Source organism: Podarcis pityusensis (genome assembly GCF_964106645.2).
Source record: "Podarcis pityusensis genome assembly, chromosome: 6".
NCBI classification, from domain to species: Eukaryota; Metazoa; Chordata; class Lepidosauria; order Squamata; family Lacertidae; genus Podarcis; species Podarcis pityusensis.
In genome coordinates, this window is record NC_138030.1 from 58,713,096 (window position 1) to 58,734,403 (window position 21,308).

General features: G+C 39.7%; 1 protein-coding gene across 5 annotated transcripts in view; it reads right to left on the reverse strand.

Annotated features, from left to right (window-relative positions):
- Window positions 1-2,118: 2,118 nt before the first annotated feature.
- Window positions 2,119-21,308, reverse strand: part of DAB1 (DAB adaptor protein 1) — a 644,236-nt gene continuing 625,046 nt past the window's right edge. For all 5 annotated transcript variants that reach the window (XM_081011790.1, XM_081011791.1, XM_081011793.1 and 2 more), the window contains 4 exons: window positions 17,334-17,882; window positions 16,016-16,143; window positions 14,003-14,101; window positions 2,119-5,329 (listed from right to left, as the gene is read on the reverse strand). In XM_081011790.1, coding sequence (XP_080867916.1) covers window positions 14,018-14,101; window positions 16,016-16,143; window positions 17,334-17,882 — 761 coding nt within the window. In that variant the 3' untranslated portion in view covers window positions 2,119-5,329; window positions 14,003-14,017. The remainder of the gene's footprint in view (window positions 5,330-14,002; window positions 14,102-16,015; window positions 16,144-17,333; window positions 17,883-21,308) is intronic.

Below are 21,308 nucleotides of genomic sequence, written 5' to 3' on the forward strand. Positions count from 1 at the left end.
AGGTACCACTGTATTTGAAATTTCAGTTGCTATTAAAGTTTCTGCTGGCTTCAACCACTGGCAAAATTGCTTTGTATATTTTCATACTGACCATAGTAGGGTAGGTGGTTATTCTTATTTGACATAAAGGAACTTGGATAAAGAAGGGACGCGGGTGGCGCTGTGGGTTAAACCACAGAGCCTAGGACTTGCCAATCAGAAGGTCGGCGGTTCAAATCCCTGCGACAGGGTGAGCTCCCGTTGCTCAGTCCCTGCTCCTGCCAACCTAGCAGTTCCAAAGCACATCAAAGTGCAAGTAGATAAATAGGTACCACTCCGGCGGGAAGGTAAACGGTGTTTCCATGTGCTGCTCTGGTTAGTCATGCTGGCCACATGACCCAGAAGCTGTACGCCAGCTCCCTCGGCCAATAAAGCGAGATGAGCGCCACAACCCCAGAATCGGTCACGACTGGACCTAATGGTCAGGGGCCCCTTTACCTTTACCTTAACTTGGATAAAGGACTAATTCAACACCACCTAGAGATCCAGGATTGATGCAGAACTGACACTTACCGTACTAACTGTTCACCACAGTACCACATTGTCTTAATTGTTAGGAACCTACTCAGTATGAACATTGTTCTTTCCGCCTACTGTTTACAGGCTTTCCCCTCCTTTTAAAACTTTTGACTGGGGTTCCCTTTTGGAAACATGAATGCACTGAAATGTTGTTGGGTCTAAGAGAGCTATGAAATCGGATTATGGAGATAGCAATTTATAAGAAGAGATATTTTGCTGCTAATAATGCCTCAAAGAGGCATGGCTTTTGAGTACATCGTTTGTTTTATTAGCTTTCTGATAAAACTTTTTGAGCTTGATAGATGGGCTGCAAGGCAAACATTTCCATGGAGATAAGACTATTTGGAACTGGGAAAAGCTAATTGCTGGACAGTTGTTTCATTAATGAGCCTGATATCCCTTTCCTGCAGCAGAATAATTTCAAAAGGAGATAGGTAATGCTCCTGCAGGGAATCAGGAAATCTCAACAGGGTATCTTGTGTTATTTCTCACTGCCTCACAGATAAGAGAGAGGCCATATGATGTATATATTTCCGTTTATAACCAATTCTGTTTACAACCAGAGGGGGTAAAGTTGCATCTTCCTGAACACACATTTATTTTAAACCTACAGGCCCCATTGAGATATAATCTCAGAATTACCTAGTTACTTCTAAGCAAGAAGAGGCAAAAATTAGAAGTAAAAATATATCAAAACTTAGGCCCAATCAGATGCCTTTGTTCTTTGCATGTTGTTTTAGGCAAGCCCAATTGTTTTTAAAACTATGGCTTGCACAGATAGCCTACCCTGGAGGTAGCCAACAGGTTGGCTGGGGCTGATGGAAGTTGTAGTCCAACAGCATCTGGAGGGCACCTGACTATCTCTGACCTACATTGTCTCAGGACAGTGATCATCAGCAGAATTAGAGGAACAAAGGAAGTTGTCTTATAGAAAGTCAGACCATTGGCTCATCTAGGTCAATATTGTTGACACTGACTGACAGGTGGCTCTCGGGTTTCAGGCAGAATCCAATTTTTTTTTAAGTATATGAATGTGTCTTTACTCATTGAAAAAGGCTTGTGAACACAGTGCATTGCATATGAGTGGTTAATGATCAGTTCTGTTGGGAATGCTTAGTTATGCCCTACCTTTTGATGGAAATTTGTTATATTAAAAAGTAATAAATTATAAAACCTGTTAAGATCCAAGTGGAAGAACACAACATACTAGCAGTTCACCACAACCTGCAAATGTTATATTTACAAAAGTACAATTTTATGGTATTGGGACTATAGTCAGGAATGGACAAGTGGTCAACTTTATATTTTGTCTATCACATTCAACCTGCAAAAGAATGAGAGCAAATAATGCTTATGATTTTAAATGTTTTTATTTGTAACAGTATTACATGGTGTGTTACAGAAATTAATGGAAAATTTCTAAAAATTTGTTGGTTTTTTTTCTGCTGAATGCATTACACATAAAGTTAAGGGTGAAAAAAAGATGTTCAACAAATGGTTTTCCTCTGAGGTAAAGTTAAAGTAGATCTAGAAATGTACTGCAAAAAACAGTCATTTTTATCTTTTCTTTATTAAAAAAATACGTGTCGGAATGCAGAAATCAAAATGAATAAAGGTAGAGAGTAAACATCTTTGCAACGAAGGTGCCCAGTACATTATTTGATCATAGGTTTTGTCAGACAGTTGAATGACTACGATCTATCAAAATATTTTTTTAATGACATGGTTGGAATCAAGAAACTACTGGAGACAGTACAGGATGGTGAGTGGGATTCCCTGGTTTAAAATTTAAAGTGACAAATTTAGTGCTAGTGAAGAGCAGGAAGGGGAAAGCTTGTTGACTCCCCTGAACCTATTATGTATCTATCGAATGGTACAGTGTAGGCTCCGATATTATCTCGCTTCTAGGCTATGGCAAAAAATGAATCTTCTGATGGTGGAACAGGGTAGCTATGGAGTCTCTTGTTTTAACCCCACCCCACCCCCCAAAAAACCCATAACCAAATGTTTACATGGAGCAAATTTCTTTGTGACTTCTGATTTTGATATCCCAACTTGATTCTCTTTTATAGCTACTATGTAGTATTGGTTACATAAACTTTTCCCATCCTGGGAAGGTTCTTCAGAGGCGTATGGTTACAGAAATCTTCAAACTATGATGTGAATGCTTTGGTCATTAACTGAAAAGCTAATGAGACCACAACCTACTCCAAAGTTTCATGAAGAACTGAAATGTCACCTTCTTCTAATCCAATATCCCAACACAAAAATGGTAAATAGTAGGGTTGCCCTATTTATGGAAGCAAAATTCAGTATACAAAAGTTGAACTTTTTTTAGGCAATCATCCTCCATCTTGGGCATTTTACCAATTTCCCATAATTCCCCCCCAATGCTATTTTCACTGGGGAATTCCAGATGCTTGGCAACCCTGTAAATAGCTTTGCTAAGGAAGAATGTAGCATTTCCTATTAAAATCAATAATTGGAAGATTATCTAATAAGAAAATGTTTTCATTCACTTGGTTGGACTGAAAATATACAATCCCACGCATTTTAAATCCTACTGGGAATATATTTTTTGCATCTTTTGTTTGATGTGAGTTTGCCACAGAGATCCTGACAATTAGAACAGAGAGAAGAAATGACAGGAACAGTGCATTAGATCTCACTTCTTTGATACTGAGCCTATCAACATCTAGTGTATCATTCACTCACTGGTAAAGCACACATTCAGTATATATTTCACAAGTTACTGGCTGGAATTAGGAAATTTAGTTGCCAGCACCACCAAATCACCATCCTGTTCCGCTTTCAGCTGTGTGTGTAAAATGCTTTCATTAAACCATTCAAACATATGGAAATATACAACTCCAGGCCTACACAAATCAATGGAAAATACACAGAAACCTTGGTGTTATGATCTAAAAACAAAAAAATCTGCATAACCCATTAAGCAATTCCTCATTTGGGTTCATTAACTTTTTTTTTAGTGCTAAACCACTAAAATTCAATATATTGTGATCTGCATAGGAACTTCAGGAAAACACATTTGACCTGTATAACAATTCTCTGTAGGCCAAAAATATATAGATTCTTTATGCAAATTATGTGCTAAGGATAGGAACCAAACACTGCACTTTTCTTACATAAATGCTTAAAAAAGAGAATTTTTAAAAAGTTGTTTCTGATTTGTGTGTAAACAGTTTTGATTTTTATTTTCTAGCTATGAAATGGCTATGGAATGTACTTTTTTCCCTTGAAAATGTACAGTATGTAGTAATATTTGTGTCATAAAAGCAAGAAAATAAATCATGTGTTACCCATCAACTTTACTAGTTGCTGACAACCTAATTGCTGCTGGGAAATGCACTTTATTATAAGCATGTGGGGGGGAAAAACCATACGAGATGCAAGAGCCACAGACTGGGGGTTTCCACACTTCCAAAGTACTGCCATTTGCTACCTTCTCTACAGTGTCATGGCATTATTAAAAGAATTCTCATAACATTTTATATTTACAAAAAAAACCTGGCAAATTTCATTCAAACTCCTTAAAGCCATTTCCCCTTAAACATTTAAAGAGTTTTATGGTAAGTTTTTTTTTTCCTTTTTAATTTCAAGTTATAAAATAAAAATCCCATTTGAATTTTTCTGATGTACAAAAAGTGATAAAGATGAACAATTTGATCACAGAATCAGTTTCAAAATTCATGCCATCTTCATCTTGGTTAATAAAGTCCATCCCAATCAAATCCAGAAAGCATACTGGAAGTATTTGGCAAACAATTTTTTCTCTCTCTCTCTCTTCAAAAATGGCACACAGAGAAGAAAAACACTTGTCTGCATAGCATTACAGCAGCAAGATATCAAAGAAATAAAAAATATTCCTTTACTGGTCTTTGTTTTAAGAGTCCCCTAGGAAATAACACTGTTAAGTCTTTTTCTTCTTCTTTTTCTTCATCAAAATATTTGATGTCCTTTTCTACCCACAGCAGAAGTATTCAAAACAAAAAAGCAGCATTTCATCTCTTTGATGTACTGTAATTTCAAAAGGTCCATTTGGCAAACGTTTCCCAATCAAGATGGATAATCAGCAAAATGGCAATCCATGGTTTCAAGTTAAGGATAATTTTCACAGGAGGCGTTCTGCTGCTAGAGTCTGTCACCTGTCTGTAAGAAAAGGGGATAGAATGGAACACTCAAATACTTTGTCCCCTACCTTCAAATATGCCATTATGGAGTAGTATTGGGTGGCAGCGGCGGGGAATACAGCCAGATCAGTCTAATATGGTGATAAAAAAGTCACCATATCATCAAAATGTGCAGCCACAGAGCTCAATGGCTGTAGAATTCATTATTTTTTTCCTGCGTTTTTTATATTATTAAATGATTAGCAGTCCTTTAACAGATTTGAACTGATTACTTCCATAATGTGGTGCACTCGAAATGGCAAAAAAGTGACAAGGCGTGGTGGGAAATGCTGGATAGTTGAAACTTGAGGAAAGGTTTTGCTTGGATATCAGGACTGTGGAACAAAACAAAAGTGTCATGTTCTGCCATAGAGAGTTGCCACTGGTTGCCAAAACATTTTGCTTGTTGAACTGATGCAGTGAGGTGATTATCCTTTATTAGATGAGATCAACTGCAAGAAAATGTGGAAGCCAAAGGCCTGTCAAGGCTGTAGTTTTCTGTTTGAGTCTTGAAGCACCACAAGCGTGGGTCAACGCTATTTCTTAGGTCTGTTGATCTGGGCATAGAGAGGCTCTCTTTCCTGGGAACAATAGAAAGAAATGTGAATAGAGACAGTTCTAGTCATTTGTATCTAAGCAGCAGATTTCAGGAAAGTAGGTGAGCAGAATAAAAATGCTAAAGAAATAGCATTTTTATTATTTTGAATTATGATGGTGTTTGAAAAGGCAGTAATAATATAAAAGGATTCAGCAATTTCACATTGTTTATTAAGAACCCAATTCATTGTTTAAGTTGAAATAATTAGAATGAAATAGAATTCATGTACATCTCACAGTACAGTTGAGACCAGAAGAGGCTAAGTTTGCAATTATTGTTTTTAAACACACAGAGCAAATCGGCCATTGCCCCCACACCCTGAAAGACAATTCAAGACAGATGACTAAATGGTAAAAATATTATATTTATTAAAATGTAGAAAAATTAGAGGGTCTGCCAGTTAAGCAAATAATTAAGTGTAGGCAGGTGGAATCGATGAATGCATATGAGAGAAGCAACCCTCTATCTCATGGGAATGTAAGTCATTGCACTGTGAGTTCCCCAGCCAAGGACTGGGAGAAATATCTCCCTTTTTACTGAGCAAGCCTTGAGTATGTGAAACCCAACCTGCACACCTGACTCTTCCTGCAGGGCATTCATCATGATGTGTAAACCATATCCTTAGCATTCTATGGATGATGACTCACGAGTGCCTATTAGCACCATAATACCTCAGGGTGGCAGTGACATCTTATCTCTTCTTACCTACCAGCACTGAATGCCAAACAGCCAAGTTAACCAAATCACCACAAGATACCCTACAGTGCGAAGTAGATAAAAACAGGGAGTCCTAAGTCCCAACCAGGGGCTCCCTCTTAACTCCTTCTCACCCCCCCAAAAAAGTGCTAGGCAAAGCCCACTACAGAGGGGCAAGACGGGGGCGGCAATGTAGCTTTAAATACTGGACTGGACTGTCCCCTCCCATTACACACTCCTGCTCATATGGCTAGCTGTCCTCTCCCCCTGGGAGAAACCAGCTTGAGTCTTTATCAAGTCCAAGAAGGTGGGTGGATGAGGCAAATTCAATCCTGCTGAGAGCAAGGACATCATTCAGCTTATAAACATGCAGTTTTAGTTCAGAGAAATAATGACAAATTGTTTTCCTGTACTCCAGTTAAATATTTCACATCTTCTACTATGAACTTTTCTGTTGGCGCATTGTAGCAATTAGATGCAGGAAGGTTTCACTCCAAAGTCAGTGTAGGCTTGAATAAAATAATAATGGCTAAAATAGCAAAACAATGGATGGTGGTGAGCTAACAAGAAGCCCAATGTGCCATATGTCACCTTAGCATTCCATGATATTATACAAATTCAAAATCCAAATAAATGTTAAGTCAGCGATACCAGATATATCAGTAGAACTACCATGTAATAAACACATGGCAAGTTTGGCTATAGAGCTTCCTAAAGGATCTAAACCTTTCTATAAATTGCCCTAGTAAATTGACATCAGGATCTTGCCCCGCTATGAAATCCTGGTGTGCAGCAGTGCTGTATGACCTATGCTCCCTCCCTGTCGAGTCCAGCAATGGGCACATGCAAGTGATAAAAATTCTGGAGAACTTGAAAGCTTGCTCACAACTTTGTGACATTTGGGTTGGTCTTGACAAAAGTATACTGTGCGGGTTATTTCCAAATGGAGTGGTGGTGTTGGTGGTGGTCTAAAAAAAATGCAGGTTATTTTTCTTTGTAAATGACTAATTTAAAATTCTGAATTATATTATGGAACTCTGTTTGCAGGGCTTGTAAGTAAAAAATGAATGAGTTGGAGCATGTAACAGCAGCATATTTTGCATTCCAATCCACAAAGTATTCACTTCTCCAGAAGAAGGGTAAAGGTAAGCATACCATATCTTGTATTTATGGGTGATATACAACAAGGTCAGTCCACTTGGGCAATGGATTTTTACTCAGGCAAATGGGATTTCTACTTCCTCTCCCCCCTCCCCCAAGCTCCCACCACCCCTAAATAATCTGCTGTGGAGGCTAGGGGACCCTCAACAGGGCACAAAGTTGGGGGTGGAGGGGGCTACAGAACAGAGTAAGGGGAAGTCCCATCACATCTACTATTGTGATGTTGGATCTTGCCCCATGAATCTGTAACACCTATGCAGAGAATCTCAGCATTTCAAATCAGGTCTTATTGCACACATAATGAACATTATATCCATCTTCATATTTACCCCAGTATGCAAGAAAGAATAACAATTCTATTCCAAGTTTGGGGACACTTCAAAGATTATGCTTACATAGATTGCTGCTGCATAGACCACAGACACTCACAATTCTGGCTAGTTTACAATACAATAGTACTTGAAAGAAAGACGATTTGGCCTCTAGGCTTCATAAATTTTGATGGGACCTTTCACTCTGCTCTGGTGTAATCCTCACTTTATCCTTAGAATAATAGCCTTGAAGTTTCAGAAAGGATCCAGCTATCTGTTGTCAGTGCACTTTGGGTCATATCTTTAGCAGTGAATAGCAAATGCACATGGTTGAACAAAGTAAATTAAAAAGCCGTTTATCACCTTATAGTACCAGAGGTGCATGAGAAGTAAATTAGAAAGGACAGGAAAGAATATGTAAATAATAAATAATGCCATGATAATAGAGGGCCCTTTCTTGGGTCAATTGTCATGAACTGGACACTGAAAAGCAGTACCGGGATAGCCAGAAAATTATACTACAAAGGTAAATAAATAAATAAATCTCCCCCCCCCCCCCGCAAAATGACACTTAATATTAAATCTCTAAGACCCTTTAATGTTAACCAATTCAATGTAGCTTTGTTCTACAGACACTAGTTAACAGGGTATAGATACATTTTTTTAAATGATCCTCAAAAATTATTCCATAGAACTGGCTTTTTTATCTTCTTTATAGCCTTTGCAAAAAACACATTTTTAACAAGATTGTTGCACCTCAATTCCCATTTCTTAGCTATCAAAATTATCCTCTAATTCAGAAAGTCATTGCTAAGGCTTCAGCTTAAAAATGATCACAAATAGCCAGGGCCGGATTTTGGTTTGGTGAGGCCCTAAGCTACTGAAGGTAACATGTCCAGCTGTCCTTTGTCAACAACAAATTGTCGCTGTTTTTTCTATTGAATATATGCTATATGGTAATTTATGGACCTAATAGGTATCTAAAGCCATTTGCACATAACAAAATATGTATTTTCTCAAAGTAATTGTTGAACTGAAATACAATTAAGAAGTATATTAACAGTGAAATAATTATTAAGCTCTAACTGTATGCAGGTTTTATTTTATTTGTTTTTATCTTACATTTTGGAAATGAACATCCAGGTTTGTTTTCCTTTAAATTTTTTTTGGGGGCCCCTAGAGAGTGGGGCCCTAAGCTAGTTTATCTTATATGTAAATCCAGCACTGCAAAAAGCCTTTATGGCGCTGTGAGTTAAACCACAGAGCCTAGGAGCCACAGAGCCACAGAAGGTTGGCGGTTCGAATCCCCGTGACGGGGTGAGCTCCTGTTGCTCGGTCCCTGCTCCTGCCAACCTAGCAGTTCGAAAGCATATCCAAGTGCAAGTAGATAAATAGGTACCGCTCCGGTGGGAAGGTAAACGGCGTTTCCGTGCGCTGCTCTGGTTCGCCAGAAGCTGCTTAGTCATGCTGGCCACATGACCTGGAAGCTGTACGCCGGCTCCCTTGGCCAATAAAGTGAGATGAGCACTGCAACCCCAGAGTCGGTCACGACTGGACCTAATGGTCAGGGGCCCCTTTACCTTTACTAGCTTAGCTTTACAACAAATAGTGCTGTTTGCTCCCATTCTTATTTTTCTAAGGGAACTACCATTGTGGACCTCTTCTTCAAGTTAAAAGTATCACCAATTACCTTATATCCATTACTATTGTCCCTGTATTCTTTATTATCTTAACAGAGACCATCCCTTTTTGCTAGTGGAAGCCAACCAGACAAGGTGATGGGCAGAATTTTTCTTACTGATCTATGTAAGGCTGGCATAAAAGATGCATTATGAACTTCAACTTGCAATTCTCCCAAGGCTGCTTTGACCTCTGTGCTCCTATGTAGATTTTAAGCAGAGTGTTTTCCTTCTGGCTGGCTGAACAGAAAGTAGAATCTCAGCTGATGCATTTCAGAAAATAAGTCTTCTGCTTCCTGATCATCCAGTCAGAAGGAAAGCCCTGTGTTGAGACTCTACCGCAGAAAAAGAAGGTCAAGGAAACCCAAAGGAGTAGCACCTCAGTCAAGACTGTAATGTATCTTTTATACTACAAGCTAGGCTTCTTTTGAGAGCCAGATCCAACAGTAGAGGGGTAGGTGCAGGGCTGTTCTGCTCCTTATGGTGAAGGGACCCTTGCTTTATGTACTCATTAATAACAGCTGCTATGTATAAAAACACTGTATGTTTCTAAAGTTCTCCTTTGCACTGGGCTTCATGATGAAAAACAAGCCTCTAATTGTGCTTTGCTTGGTTGATGATGAACTCATTTACAGTACTCAGCATAGTAGGATATATATATATATATATATATAGCCACATAACTTGAATATCAATAGTTATTAACTTGTATAACTAAATAACATGTATTGCTTCATGTTAACCACTTGGCAAAATGGTTATGGGGCTGAATTTAGCTGGACCAGTTTGACCTCCAGTAAGTGGGTTGTATCTGGCCACTGTTATCCGGTGAGGCAAAATCACACTTGGCCCAGGGATTGGGGGAAATGTGCTCACTTCACATTATAATGAGACCTATCTAATGAGCCCTCTGTGAATGAATACATGAACTGGAAAAACGAGAAAACAAGAGACAAAAACAGACAACTTTGACCATTCATAGTTCAGCTTAGCAGCCCAGGACTAGCTTCGAGTGTTCACAGAGAATCAAAGTGCTCTGGCGTGTTGGCAACATTTCTGAAAATGGGGCCTGGAAGGATAAGCAGCCCCTGAATCGGGCCTCCCCGCCACCAGGTACTTTTCAAAATATAAAGATCTTCACTGTAATAGTGAAGCCAATTCATTTATGCATAATTATGTCCCATGTTATTTGAAGGTAGACCATTGACTATAGTTAATATATGCAGCTCCTCCAAGTACAGGTCCAAATATGTTAAATGACAATAGGCTCACCTACAGGAAAGACAGGAAACTAAGCACCATTGTTCTCCTATCTCAGTCCAGTTCTCCTCAAATTAAAGGTTCTGCGCTACTGGTGGCAACCTTTAGGCAGCAGCCGAAAGGAATGTGTCAGAGGGTAAAAAACAACAACAACTGCATGTGGCTGCTCACTGCTACAGGGGGATCAGCCCTTTATGCTGACAATCCTGTTGGGTTCTGACAAGTGGGATCTTCTTTAAGGATGGTCCTGGTCGCGGGTAGGACCCCAGACCTGTTCCTCCACCCCCCAGCATGGGTGGAGTAATGCCGTCATGCCAGGGTGGCACCATAACCCCAGCTTCTTGGCCAACCACTTTTGTGTGGGGTGATCGTGGGGGGGGGGTATAAAAGTGGCAGCATGACACATGTCAGGCATCTGCTTCACGCTGCTGAACACCCGCCCTTTATTTTAGATTTCCTCTGGCCTTGCTTTGGACTTTGGTTGGTTGCCTATCTTGGGATGGGGGCCAGGTAGGAATTTTTCCATTTGGCAGATTGGCAATGGCCACTTGGTTTTCGCCTACCTCTTAGCCTACCTCGTTACAACTTTGTAAGGTTTGGCGGTTAGGCATTGGCTCACTGATTTGTGGGGGAAGGGTCCATTGACCAAGGCTATTCCATTAAAGGAATGCACGGCCTGGATCCTGTCTGATGTCCGCTTGAAGGGCTAGGGCCATGCCAGGCCTCTGGAGACATCGAGGAGAGCTACAGGCAGGTTCCCCCGATGTGGTTAACCCTTACTGACTTCCTGCAAAGGGGGCAGGAGTCCGATATAGTCCTTTGCCAATACTGCTCACATTTCCGTAATCAAAGTTTTGGCCTAAAATTTTGCCCAATAACCAAAATTCTGTGTCAGAGTGAATTTTATTCTAACGAAGGGCTGGTTTGGGGGCCTTGCCACGCAAACTGCCTTCCTGTAAAAAATCCTGCTATGCCTTGATGGATAAAAAAATAAAGATTGTAATACTTTTGAGCAAGTGCTGCCTTTTCTTCACAACACTAGCCAAGTCTTTGAAGAAATATAAATAAATGTATTATTGCTGTTTGCTGCCTTTGTCTTTGTGATCCACAAATCTACATTCTCTGAATTGAAACAACGTGCTGCTGCCTAAGAATAGTGCTGCACTCTTTCTTTTTTGCAATTTCAGTGAATGCATTAAGACATCTGTCCCGGCTTTTGATTTAAAAAACCACAGCAAGGCAAACATTTTGCTTATCAGTAGATTGCAGATTTGACTACTAACAGCACGGTTGTCATTTCCTTAAAGGTTAGTTGTGAATTCCAAGTTTGAAAGCTTCAGTTTAAGATTGCAGGTAGATGCAAAGTGCAACGTAGTTCAAGATATAGGAACTGATAAGACACTCGGTTATTCAAATACAAAGACTTTAAGATACTACAGAAAAGAAGTGCTAACAACACAGAAAGCAAAATGACATTAAAAAAACCAAGTGGGAGAGTGCACTTGAACACCATATTTACTTGAATCTAATGCTCACCTTTTTTGGCCAAATTATGTTATGAAAATTAAGGTGTGCATTAGATTTGATGGCACATTAGACTTGAGTAAATATGGTATATACAGAGGCAGCATAAACAAGATCATTGAGTGAAGATAACATAGCTTCCAAGTGCATCATTGAGTGCAACAGAACCCTGTGTTCATGCCAAGTTCACTTCCAAATTCTAAAGCCCTCTATAAAAATGAAGACCTCTCTCTCTCGCTCGCTCTTACTGGGAGAAGATGCTTAGCATTAATAAAGTAGGACTGAAGATATTGGGCCTTGTCATAGTTTTAACTATTGATCATACAGAACAAACTTGGACTATTCGCCCTCTAAATATTGTGGTAGCTTCAAGGGAAAAGAGCAGGTCCATTCAATTCCTTAATGTAGCAGTAGCCAACATGGAGCCCTCTAGATAATTTAGGCCTCCAAGTTCCATTGGCCTAATGGTAGGGGGTCATTGGAGTTGTAGTCTAAATCATTTGGAGGGCACCATTTTGGCCATCCCTGTCTTAATGCTTTTTCAGCTAGACTATTATTTAACTGTAAATTTCCCCTACCTGATGAAAGTGCGGGAGAGCCAAAACGGAACACCTGCTCATCCCTCCCTTTAAACTGTCATAATGCTGATATGGAGCCATACAATGTGCAAACATTAAAAAGCAAAGCACAATAGTATAGTTCAAACTGATGGGGAAAGTGGGATAAAGGAACATATTTTAAAGAGACAAAGTAGTTATTGAAGAGTCTGACACCCCCTTAGTTGTATACTGCTTAGAAATCTAAAGCCACAAATGACAAAGCAAACATTTCAAATTTACCTCTTCTTTAAAATAAAAAAAAGTAACTGAGGAAGTGAGACTGCACATACTTCAGGGATGACAGTGGTTTCAGGTGAGGGCAGAAATGGTTTTAGGCTCATGGGAAAGGGACTATTGGATAGCAGCTAGTACATTCAGATATCTGTGGTTGGAAGCACATTCTTAAAAGCCTGGAAACCGATGCACATTATGCACTAAAAATAAATCCACCATTTCCATTAATTTGTTTCATATGCTCCATACACAGAAAGATGAGCAATAAATCACATAGTGCTTGAACTGTTTCAAATCACAGCACAGTGTAATAAAAGAAACATTTTTCATATGGCAGCATTGGAATACATTTGAGATGAGATGGGGATGTTCAACACTCACAGGCACTGTAGCATCACAATCTTTCTGACAAAACAGATGCCAGAATAAAAATAGCCACGGTCACCCTCATAAAACATCTATCAACACCCACAACATGCAGCGTGCAGTTAACAATTAAAGCAATTGTGTTGCCTTAGCATTTTGTCATGGAAAATATATATTTAAAATGGTATGGTTATATGTTCTCTGTATCAATGGGTTGTTAACCCGTAGACATCAACATTGTAATTTAATATTTTCATTAGACCCTTTAACTAATAGGTTTTCCAATTGACCATTATTGTGGCCACAGAGTGGGAAGGCACATTTAATTTATTGATGGTGCTTAATTCCTTCTCTTAAAAAATATGTTGCACTGCTGATGTCATTCCAGTCCTGGATGAACATTGTCTGCCACTTTGCAATTTCTATCAGAAAAAGATAAAATGCACAATATACAAATATCTTAAATGCTAATCATGAATACCAGAAACTACAGAGCATCAATATTCTGTAAGAAAAACAACAACTATGAACCTGTTGTTGATAATCTCTCATTTCACAGTTGCTGTAATATATATTTTCCCTAGGGTTGTATTGTTTTTTTATTATTATTCTTATTCTGACAACACAAAAGTGCACCACCTAGAAATGGAATTATCAACCAGTGATGCATCAATGGTGTGAGAAGTAGTGAAATGAAGGTATGAAATATTCCATATTGTATATGTGGAATATATTATGTTTGTGGCTAGCATCAATGTAAATGAAGGCAGGCAATGGTGAATATGAATAGCTCAAAAGTGACAGAGAGAAAAGGACAGATACCTACCCCAACCTGCGCTATCTAGCTATCGCCCTGTGGACTTACAGTATCACCAATGGGCTCACCAAATGGATCACTGTTGGATGAGGCCTGAGATCCATCAGGCTAGAATACAAGAACATAACACCTTTTTTTCTCAACAACAGAAAGGAAAACAAAGTCAGCAGTTATTTTCATGCAGTGGGTGCATTTTAACATGAATATCTATTGTGGATGAAAATAATTTAAAAGCCATAAACTACAGCTGATATTTCCTAGGACCAACTGCTGCCAGTGGGCCAGCCCTGGATAGGATAGTAAACTGATTTGAGCTCACAGAAACAGTCTTTTAGGTTAGTGCATTTTGGCCAAAGTTAACTTTACCTTCAAGACTTGGTCAAGAAGCAGACAAATGCCTAGTGCATGGCTTCTGCTTTAAGCCTGCCTCATTAGTGGTTCTAGTTTGTGATGAGCCATTCATGTGAAGCAGTTGCCATGGCCACGTCTGACTATTTTTGCACCGCAACTCAAACCCAGCCAAATATGAGTTTTCAGCAATATGAGAGCAATCTGGATCTGTGTATGGTGCCCATAACTGGTTTGTGGTCATCACAAGCAAATTTGGACACCACAGATCTGAGACCAGGTTGCAATTATCAATGTGAGGTCATGCTTCTGCTGTCTCCTTGCAAGTGGGGCAGGCACAGAGTCATGCGTTAGCTATTGTATTCACCACTCGTGCTATTCAACTTAAGCCAAGCCATGTGATTGTACTGACAGCAAAACTTATCCATATTGTCACCTACCCAAGCCACTACACATTGACCTGTGAAGGGTTGTCCATTCCCAGTATTAAGGTGTATACTTACTTTCATTTTCAAATGTCACTGATTCCCCCCTCCCCCTGGGAAATCAAATGTGTTGTGCTATTTTTACAATGTCTGAAGAAATCTGCCAGCTCCTCCCCCTGAAAACAATCTGGTCATATAAAGCATTCCTGTTGAATGCTAGAAAATGGAGAGCATGGATTCTCTCTTCCCTGCCAGTCATCCTCCCTGGCTTGCCCTGGAGAAAGCAGAGGGAAGAACTCACTACTCTGTAAGATCCTTCCTAGGTTGAGTTCAGCCTGAAGGTGGCAAAACTCAGACACTGAGTGCCAGGGGCTACATTTTGAACTCCCCCCCCCATTGCATCACACCAAAGTCTCTGAACTCCTTTGTCTTTCAGCCCCAATATCCTTCTGTGTTTCTAAGGCAGAACTGCAAATTTATATTGGCTACAATGGTGCCATCACACAAAGCTTTGATGGCACACTGCTGCTTCCGGTTCTTGAAATCTAATTCACAGTTGCGCCTCCTGAATTCTGTCTCTTCGAAGAGCTGGCAGGAGGAGGTAGATACAGACTAATAAATCATGAGAGAACAATCCAGCAGAAATGTATAACAAGTAGGAACACTCAAATAGACTGCATAAGCTGACATGTAGATAAAAATGTTAAGTTAATCTGTGCAATCTTCCATTTTGACTTACACGTTTTTGCTTCAGCAGTATACGTGCTAGTCTAGCACATATCGGTGCTGATGGGGAAACTGGAAGAGTGAAGTGGGAGCACTGATCAACACTCTGTCCTCTGTAATTTACATTAGTTGTGAGCAGTCAGGAGAAAATCGGAAGCGTTTGAAGGGTGGGGGAAGAGGGCTGGGTTCATTATTTCTCCTTCCGTTTGATTTGCATCAAATAAGGAGAAAAATTGAGGGAACATTTGGGTTCATATCCTAACTCTCTATGTTTTGTAGGGCCACCTTCATTGCCCAAAGTCAATGTTAATTGTCTATAACTGGACTAGGAAACTCTCCTCTATTTTCTTCTACAGTCCAATTTTGCTGATTGAATACTACCTTTAATGTGATCTACAGCAAATGTTTTAGTACTCATGCAAAGTAGAACTTGACTATAATTTTCAAAATTTTCAAAACTGTGAACCATGTACATGGTAACTGAGCAGTTTATGGGTTAATGATTTGGAATTGCCCCACTTACCGCTTCCTGTTCTTCACTTTTACTTGGACTTTCAAAGCCCTCTTCAAAGAGGTCATCTGCAGCAGGGTCACTGGTATGAGATGCTGAGGATTTGGATGGAGAACTTTGTCTAGGAGCAGGAGTTGGAGCTGAATAAAGACAATAGAGATAATTTGAATTGAATGGATGACTGACTCCTAAATATCACCAGAGAACCTGCTGGCAGGTGTCTGGGTGGGCTATGAGCCTAGTGCCACTGTGTGGTTTGGCAATTCCCCCCCCCCCCAAGATTAACAATAAATGGATCTGAGAAACTTGTCTTAAAAGGCAAAATTGCTCTTAGTAAAGTGTTTGGGAACCACTGAGTTTGACAGTTTTGAAAGATTCAAAATATTTTAATTTTAGTTTGCAAAATTCAGCAACCTCTTATCATTCATATGACAACAAACAATGTCCTGGGTTTACTTTGTTTTTAATTTATGCAGCAGTACCAATGCGTTTATCTTAAAATATTTAACAAAAATTAGATAAATATAAATAAATAAATAAATAATAGAAGCTTTCTATCACTGGAAGATGCCCATCTTTTAAAAAACTACAGATGCCTACTGAGTCATTTCTTCTAACTACACTGTGAAACAAATGAAGTATAAAATTAGCAGTAGTCCACTGAAATCACTTGCAATGCAATTGTTGCAGTACCATCAGAAATACACATTAAGCACACTAAAGGAATGTTGCTTCAGTGCAGTGATGATCCATCACCACACCTGCTTAAATCCAACTCCTCCATCCAGTTTTATTGTGTGTTTAAGCACGGGAATCATGTCATCAGCAATTCTTAATTTAGGGTTGATTCACACAAAATGTTTTTGCAACAATGTAATCACAATGCTCAAGTAAGGCTGGTAATTATGAATCCAAAATCAATAAGCCACCATTGCATCAAGCACAGCTTCCATTGGAGGAGGGGAGCAGAAACCCTCACCAAATTTCTGGATTTCCTTAGCTCATGAATATAGCAAACAGAATCCCAGCTTTGGGAACTTCCAAAGCCGATTGTGCAAGCCAGTTTTTATGCATATTTAAGATGACACTGTCTTTCAACAACTAAATTACACTGTCTTTCAAAAATGAAATTCATTAAAAGTAATGTGTGTAATTAATTACGGACATCCATGAACTCCATGCGATTATCCTCGATTTCATGTCTTCCCAACTTCAAAGACGCCCAATTTATTTAATTTTTAATTACATTCATGGATACTTCTGACAGCTTCATCTCAGAAAAGGGAAACAATGTGTGGAAGGTTGCGGCAGAAAAACGGGGAATACTCACGTGAGTTCGTCGATGGCGTTGTAGAAGTCACAGGAGTCAAATTTAACTGAGAGATGTCAAAGTCATCACAATCATCTGCTTCCTGTGCCATCCCAACTTTGTTAAAGTAACTGGAGAAGGCCTCTGAGGTACAACTGAGGGAAGGCTGATCTGGTTTTCGTGATGGCACTGGTGGAGGCTGAGCCATCTGGAAATCTTTGAACATTTCTTTTCCTGCTTGCTGCCTAGGCCTATCTGTCTGCGGACTGGATCTGGTGGAATCACTTGTAGGTGGAACGGTAGCAATGGGAGCAACGGTACCTTGAAACATGGCTGCTTGTAAAGGCAATACAGTTTGTGTTGGCATGAAGGCAGCAGGCTGAAACTGACCAGCTACAGATGGCCATGGTTGCTGGGTGGGAGAAAATATCCCAGGTTGTCCCCATGCAATTGACTGTCCTCCCTGCATCACCTGAGCAACTGGAGGCTGAGCACCCATGGCCAGTTGTTGTTGAACAAGAGGTTGTTGTCCCCAGAAGGAGGGCAGGACAGCTCCCATTGCAACATAACCTTCGGGGGGAAAGAGAGCGGGGACAATTTCAGAACAGGAAGAGCAAAAAAAGAACAGGGCAGCCAAGGAAGAAAAGTTGGTCAGATATACAAATGAGGAATCACAGGGAGTTTTGGTGACTTCTGTTGCTCCACTGAAAGCGTTGTTGGACAGAGGCATGGGGCAGGTTCAGAAGCTGTTACTAGACTACATGCAAAACTAAATCTATTTTAATGAGACGGCATTTTCCAATAAATAAGAGGAAAAAAGGGAGTGTTCCTAATGATGTTTTCTCTGCCCTTTCTTCTGAACGGAAATCTTCTCTATTAGAGTATTTGTTTTGCTCACTCACCCAGCATATCACAGACCAGTACTTAGTTGTACCAGTACTTTGCTTCCAGTATTTTTAGCTTGACAAGCAGCTTTGGGAAACACATAAGCTTACTTTATTCTTGCATTTTCAGTAAGTAGGTTAACAAAGGGTATTGTCTTCACCTATTCCATACCGTAGTTTACATCTAAACCCTTTTCTTTCCATGTTGTCCGTTGCCCATTTATTACCCACAAATTTATCAAGCTAATTGCCCAAGGTGCAATTATGTTTCTGAAATGACCATATGTGTAGACTTCTGAGCCCCCCCCCATTTATACTGGACATTAGCTCCTTACTCACTGGATTTCAGAAGCTGCAGTTAAAGAGCAGAAACGTTATCTAGATATGGAGAATGTCAATCATATATCAAGATTTTGAGTAACACGCAGAAGTTGGGCAAACTCACACAAACTGTATGCAGAAAGGTAAAAGTAGTATGGAAAAAACATTCGCACTCACCCTGCCCCAGTGTATTCATACAACCCCCACCCCCTGTCCTGGCATCTCTAGTCAAACAGGTATTGCAAGTTTTTGGAGCACTGCAGATAGCCTACAAGACCTATTTGATCTGACTGATTAAAATAGAGCATGCACATCATTTAGAATTGTATTTCTGGCCCTCTGTGAGAGTAAAGGTCAGGAGCCAAGCCCACACTGCTGCTTTAGAGGAGTAGGGGACAGCTATATAAAGCAAGACTGCCTCCCCTCCTCAGTTGTGTTTTGTCCTTCACCCAGCCACCTGCCCCTTTGATGCAATGTCAAAACATTCCAGTTGCTAAAGATTTGTGGTGTTTTCCTCAAAGATGGGCCTAGGGCTTAATGGTCTCCTCCTACCTTTGTGACTTTGGTACCAAGGGTAGGTAAATATAATGAATATCCATACACAAGTGCAATGTAGATTATACGAAGAAATGCACAAAAAGCAACAGTCTGGTGAGTGCTCTGAAGCACTTTTAGAAGATTAAAGGAGTATCCTCATACATAACCATTAAAATCTCAAAACAGGTAGGATTGTTAGGGGTTCTGAATAAACGTCTCATATCCACAAGGATGGGTGTGTGTTACACAGGCAGAACTCCCTCGGCACAATGAAGCGACCATGAAGTAGGGAGGTGACTGCTCCTCAGACCATTTGGGACCAGCGGTGATGGGAGGGAGTTTGTCACCAGCATTTTTAGAACCCATTGCAAAGACTTTAAAGTTATAGTTGATAAAATTCTTTCCCCACTAAAAACCTAATCTGGTGTTCCATCTCATTAGCGCTGGGGTCGTGGTGCTATGATAGCTCCACCATCTCTATGAAACCCAGTCACCCACCCCAATTATTATCATCTGTTCCCACTCTCCATGAAGCACACGTGTAATTGGCCTCATTAACCAACATTAATAGGAAAGAGCAGCCATGTGTGCTTAGCCTTCAAGTTTAGTTTTAGGTTTGGATAAGGTAGGACAGTGTTTGAATGTTCGTAGTCCAGGCTGCACTTCAAATGAAAGATGCCACTTCTTTTCTAAGAGATTTTTTAAAAATGTAGCCAAAAGATCCATTAGCTTGCAAAAACATTTTGTATGAAGGCCTAGTTTCAACATTTTACAGACATCACTTCTAATTCTTCTATGTTTCAGTTTCTTTTTTTGTCCATCCAGCACACCTTAACATGGGAAATTTCATTTAGCTTCTTAATTAGTGGCTCCCTCTCCTTAAAAATCATGACCTGGCTGAGTATACTAAAGCAGAATTCAAATGTTATTCCCTTTTCTCATTTTAATGTTTACTCTACCTAGATTTTGATTATTATTTTTTTGCTATACGGAGATTAAACAAGTTTTGCTGATGAGGCATGTACACAACAATAAGGTAGTCTTTATGTTGCAAAAAAAAAAAACCCTAGATATTTATTTTGCTATGGAAAGAAGCAGTTTTCTTGTTTTATGTTTCAAAGCCAGCTGTTAGCATGTCCACAGCTCTGACTAGATAAATCCAGGCTCATTTTGAATTTTTGTATTAGAGTGTTCCAAAACTTCAACCTATTTCATTTTCTGGACAATGGGATGTGTACGGTAACAAAATAAAAATAACACACAGAAGCGGAAAATGGGATAAGATTCAAACCACACCTGCAATCTGTTAGCAAATTGTTATACAAGTAAATGTGCAAGTATGCAGATATAGCCTAATTTAACATCAAAGGAACTGTGGGTTGTCCAGTCAGGAATGGCTGGCAGGGTGATGCTGCCTTGTATCTCTTCTGGCCGTGGTGTTGCTACTGCTTACTGGGACAGTAGACTTCTACACTGTCCCAGTAAACAGCAGAAACATCACCAGTACACTGCACCAGCTACTTCTGCTAGCAATCAGGGGACAGGCTTCCTAAGTCTGTATGTCTTTACACTCTTCTTCCTAGCAAAATCATGTAATATATGCATGCACATGCGTATGTACTTGCTTTGCACAATTTATGCCAATCACAAAGTTTAATTTACTTGAAAGCAGAAACTAGAAATTTAGTGCAGACCACACACAGTTCTGGCTAATTCACACCTAACATTATAGTGGATATCCGGTATTTTAAAGAGACAAACATACATTTTCATTTGTGTTATTTCTTCCCGATAAAGAACTACGTAAGCGAAAGAGGATTTAAGCAAAAGCAACTGCTCAACAAATCAGAAGCAGTAATGGGGAACAAATGTATTGTCTGTGTATTATTCCAAGCTTCAGAAATGAGGTTAAGCTATCATTGTTTGCATTTTGGACACCGAAGAACAGTGAAAAACATAAAACAAACACCAGTCTTTTTTCTTCTGTGGCTACTGGAACTCCAGGAAAATCAAAAGAGAAAGCGGCCTTGAGGAAAGGCCTTATGCAGTTTCAGAAGGAGATTGCCCAAATGCCTTCAGAAGAATATGGAAGGATTTAGGAGCTGTTCACTGAATGAATCACAAATGTATTGCCAAACTCTTAAAGTGTAAACAGTATCTACTGGGTTGATGTGAGGTGTTAATTTTATCTGTGGATTTTATATCTGTAATGGGTCATTCACTGCAGTCATTGGTTAATGAGCAGGTATGAGGG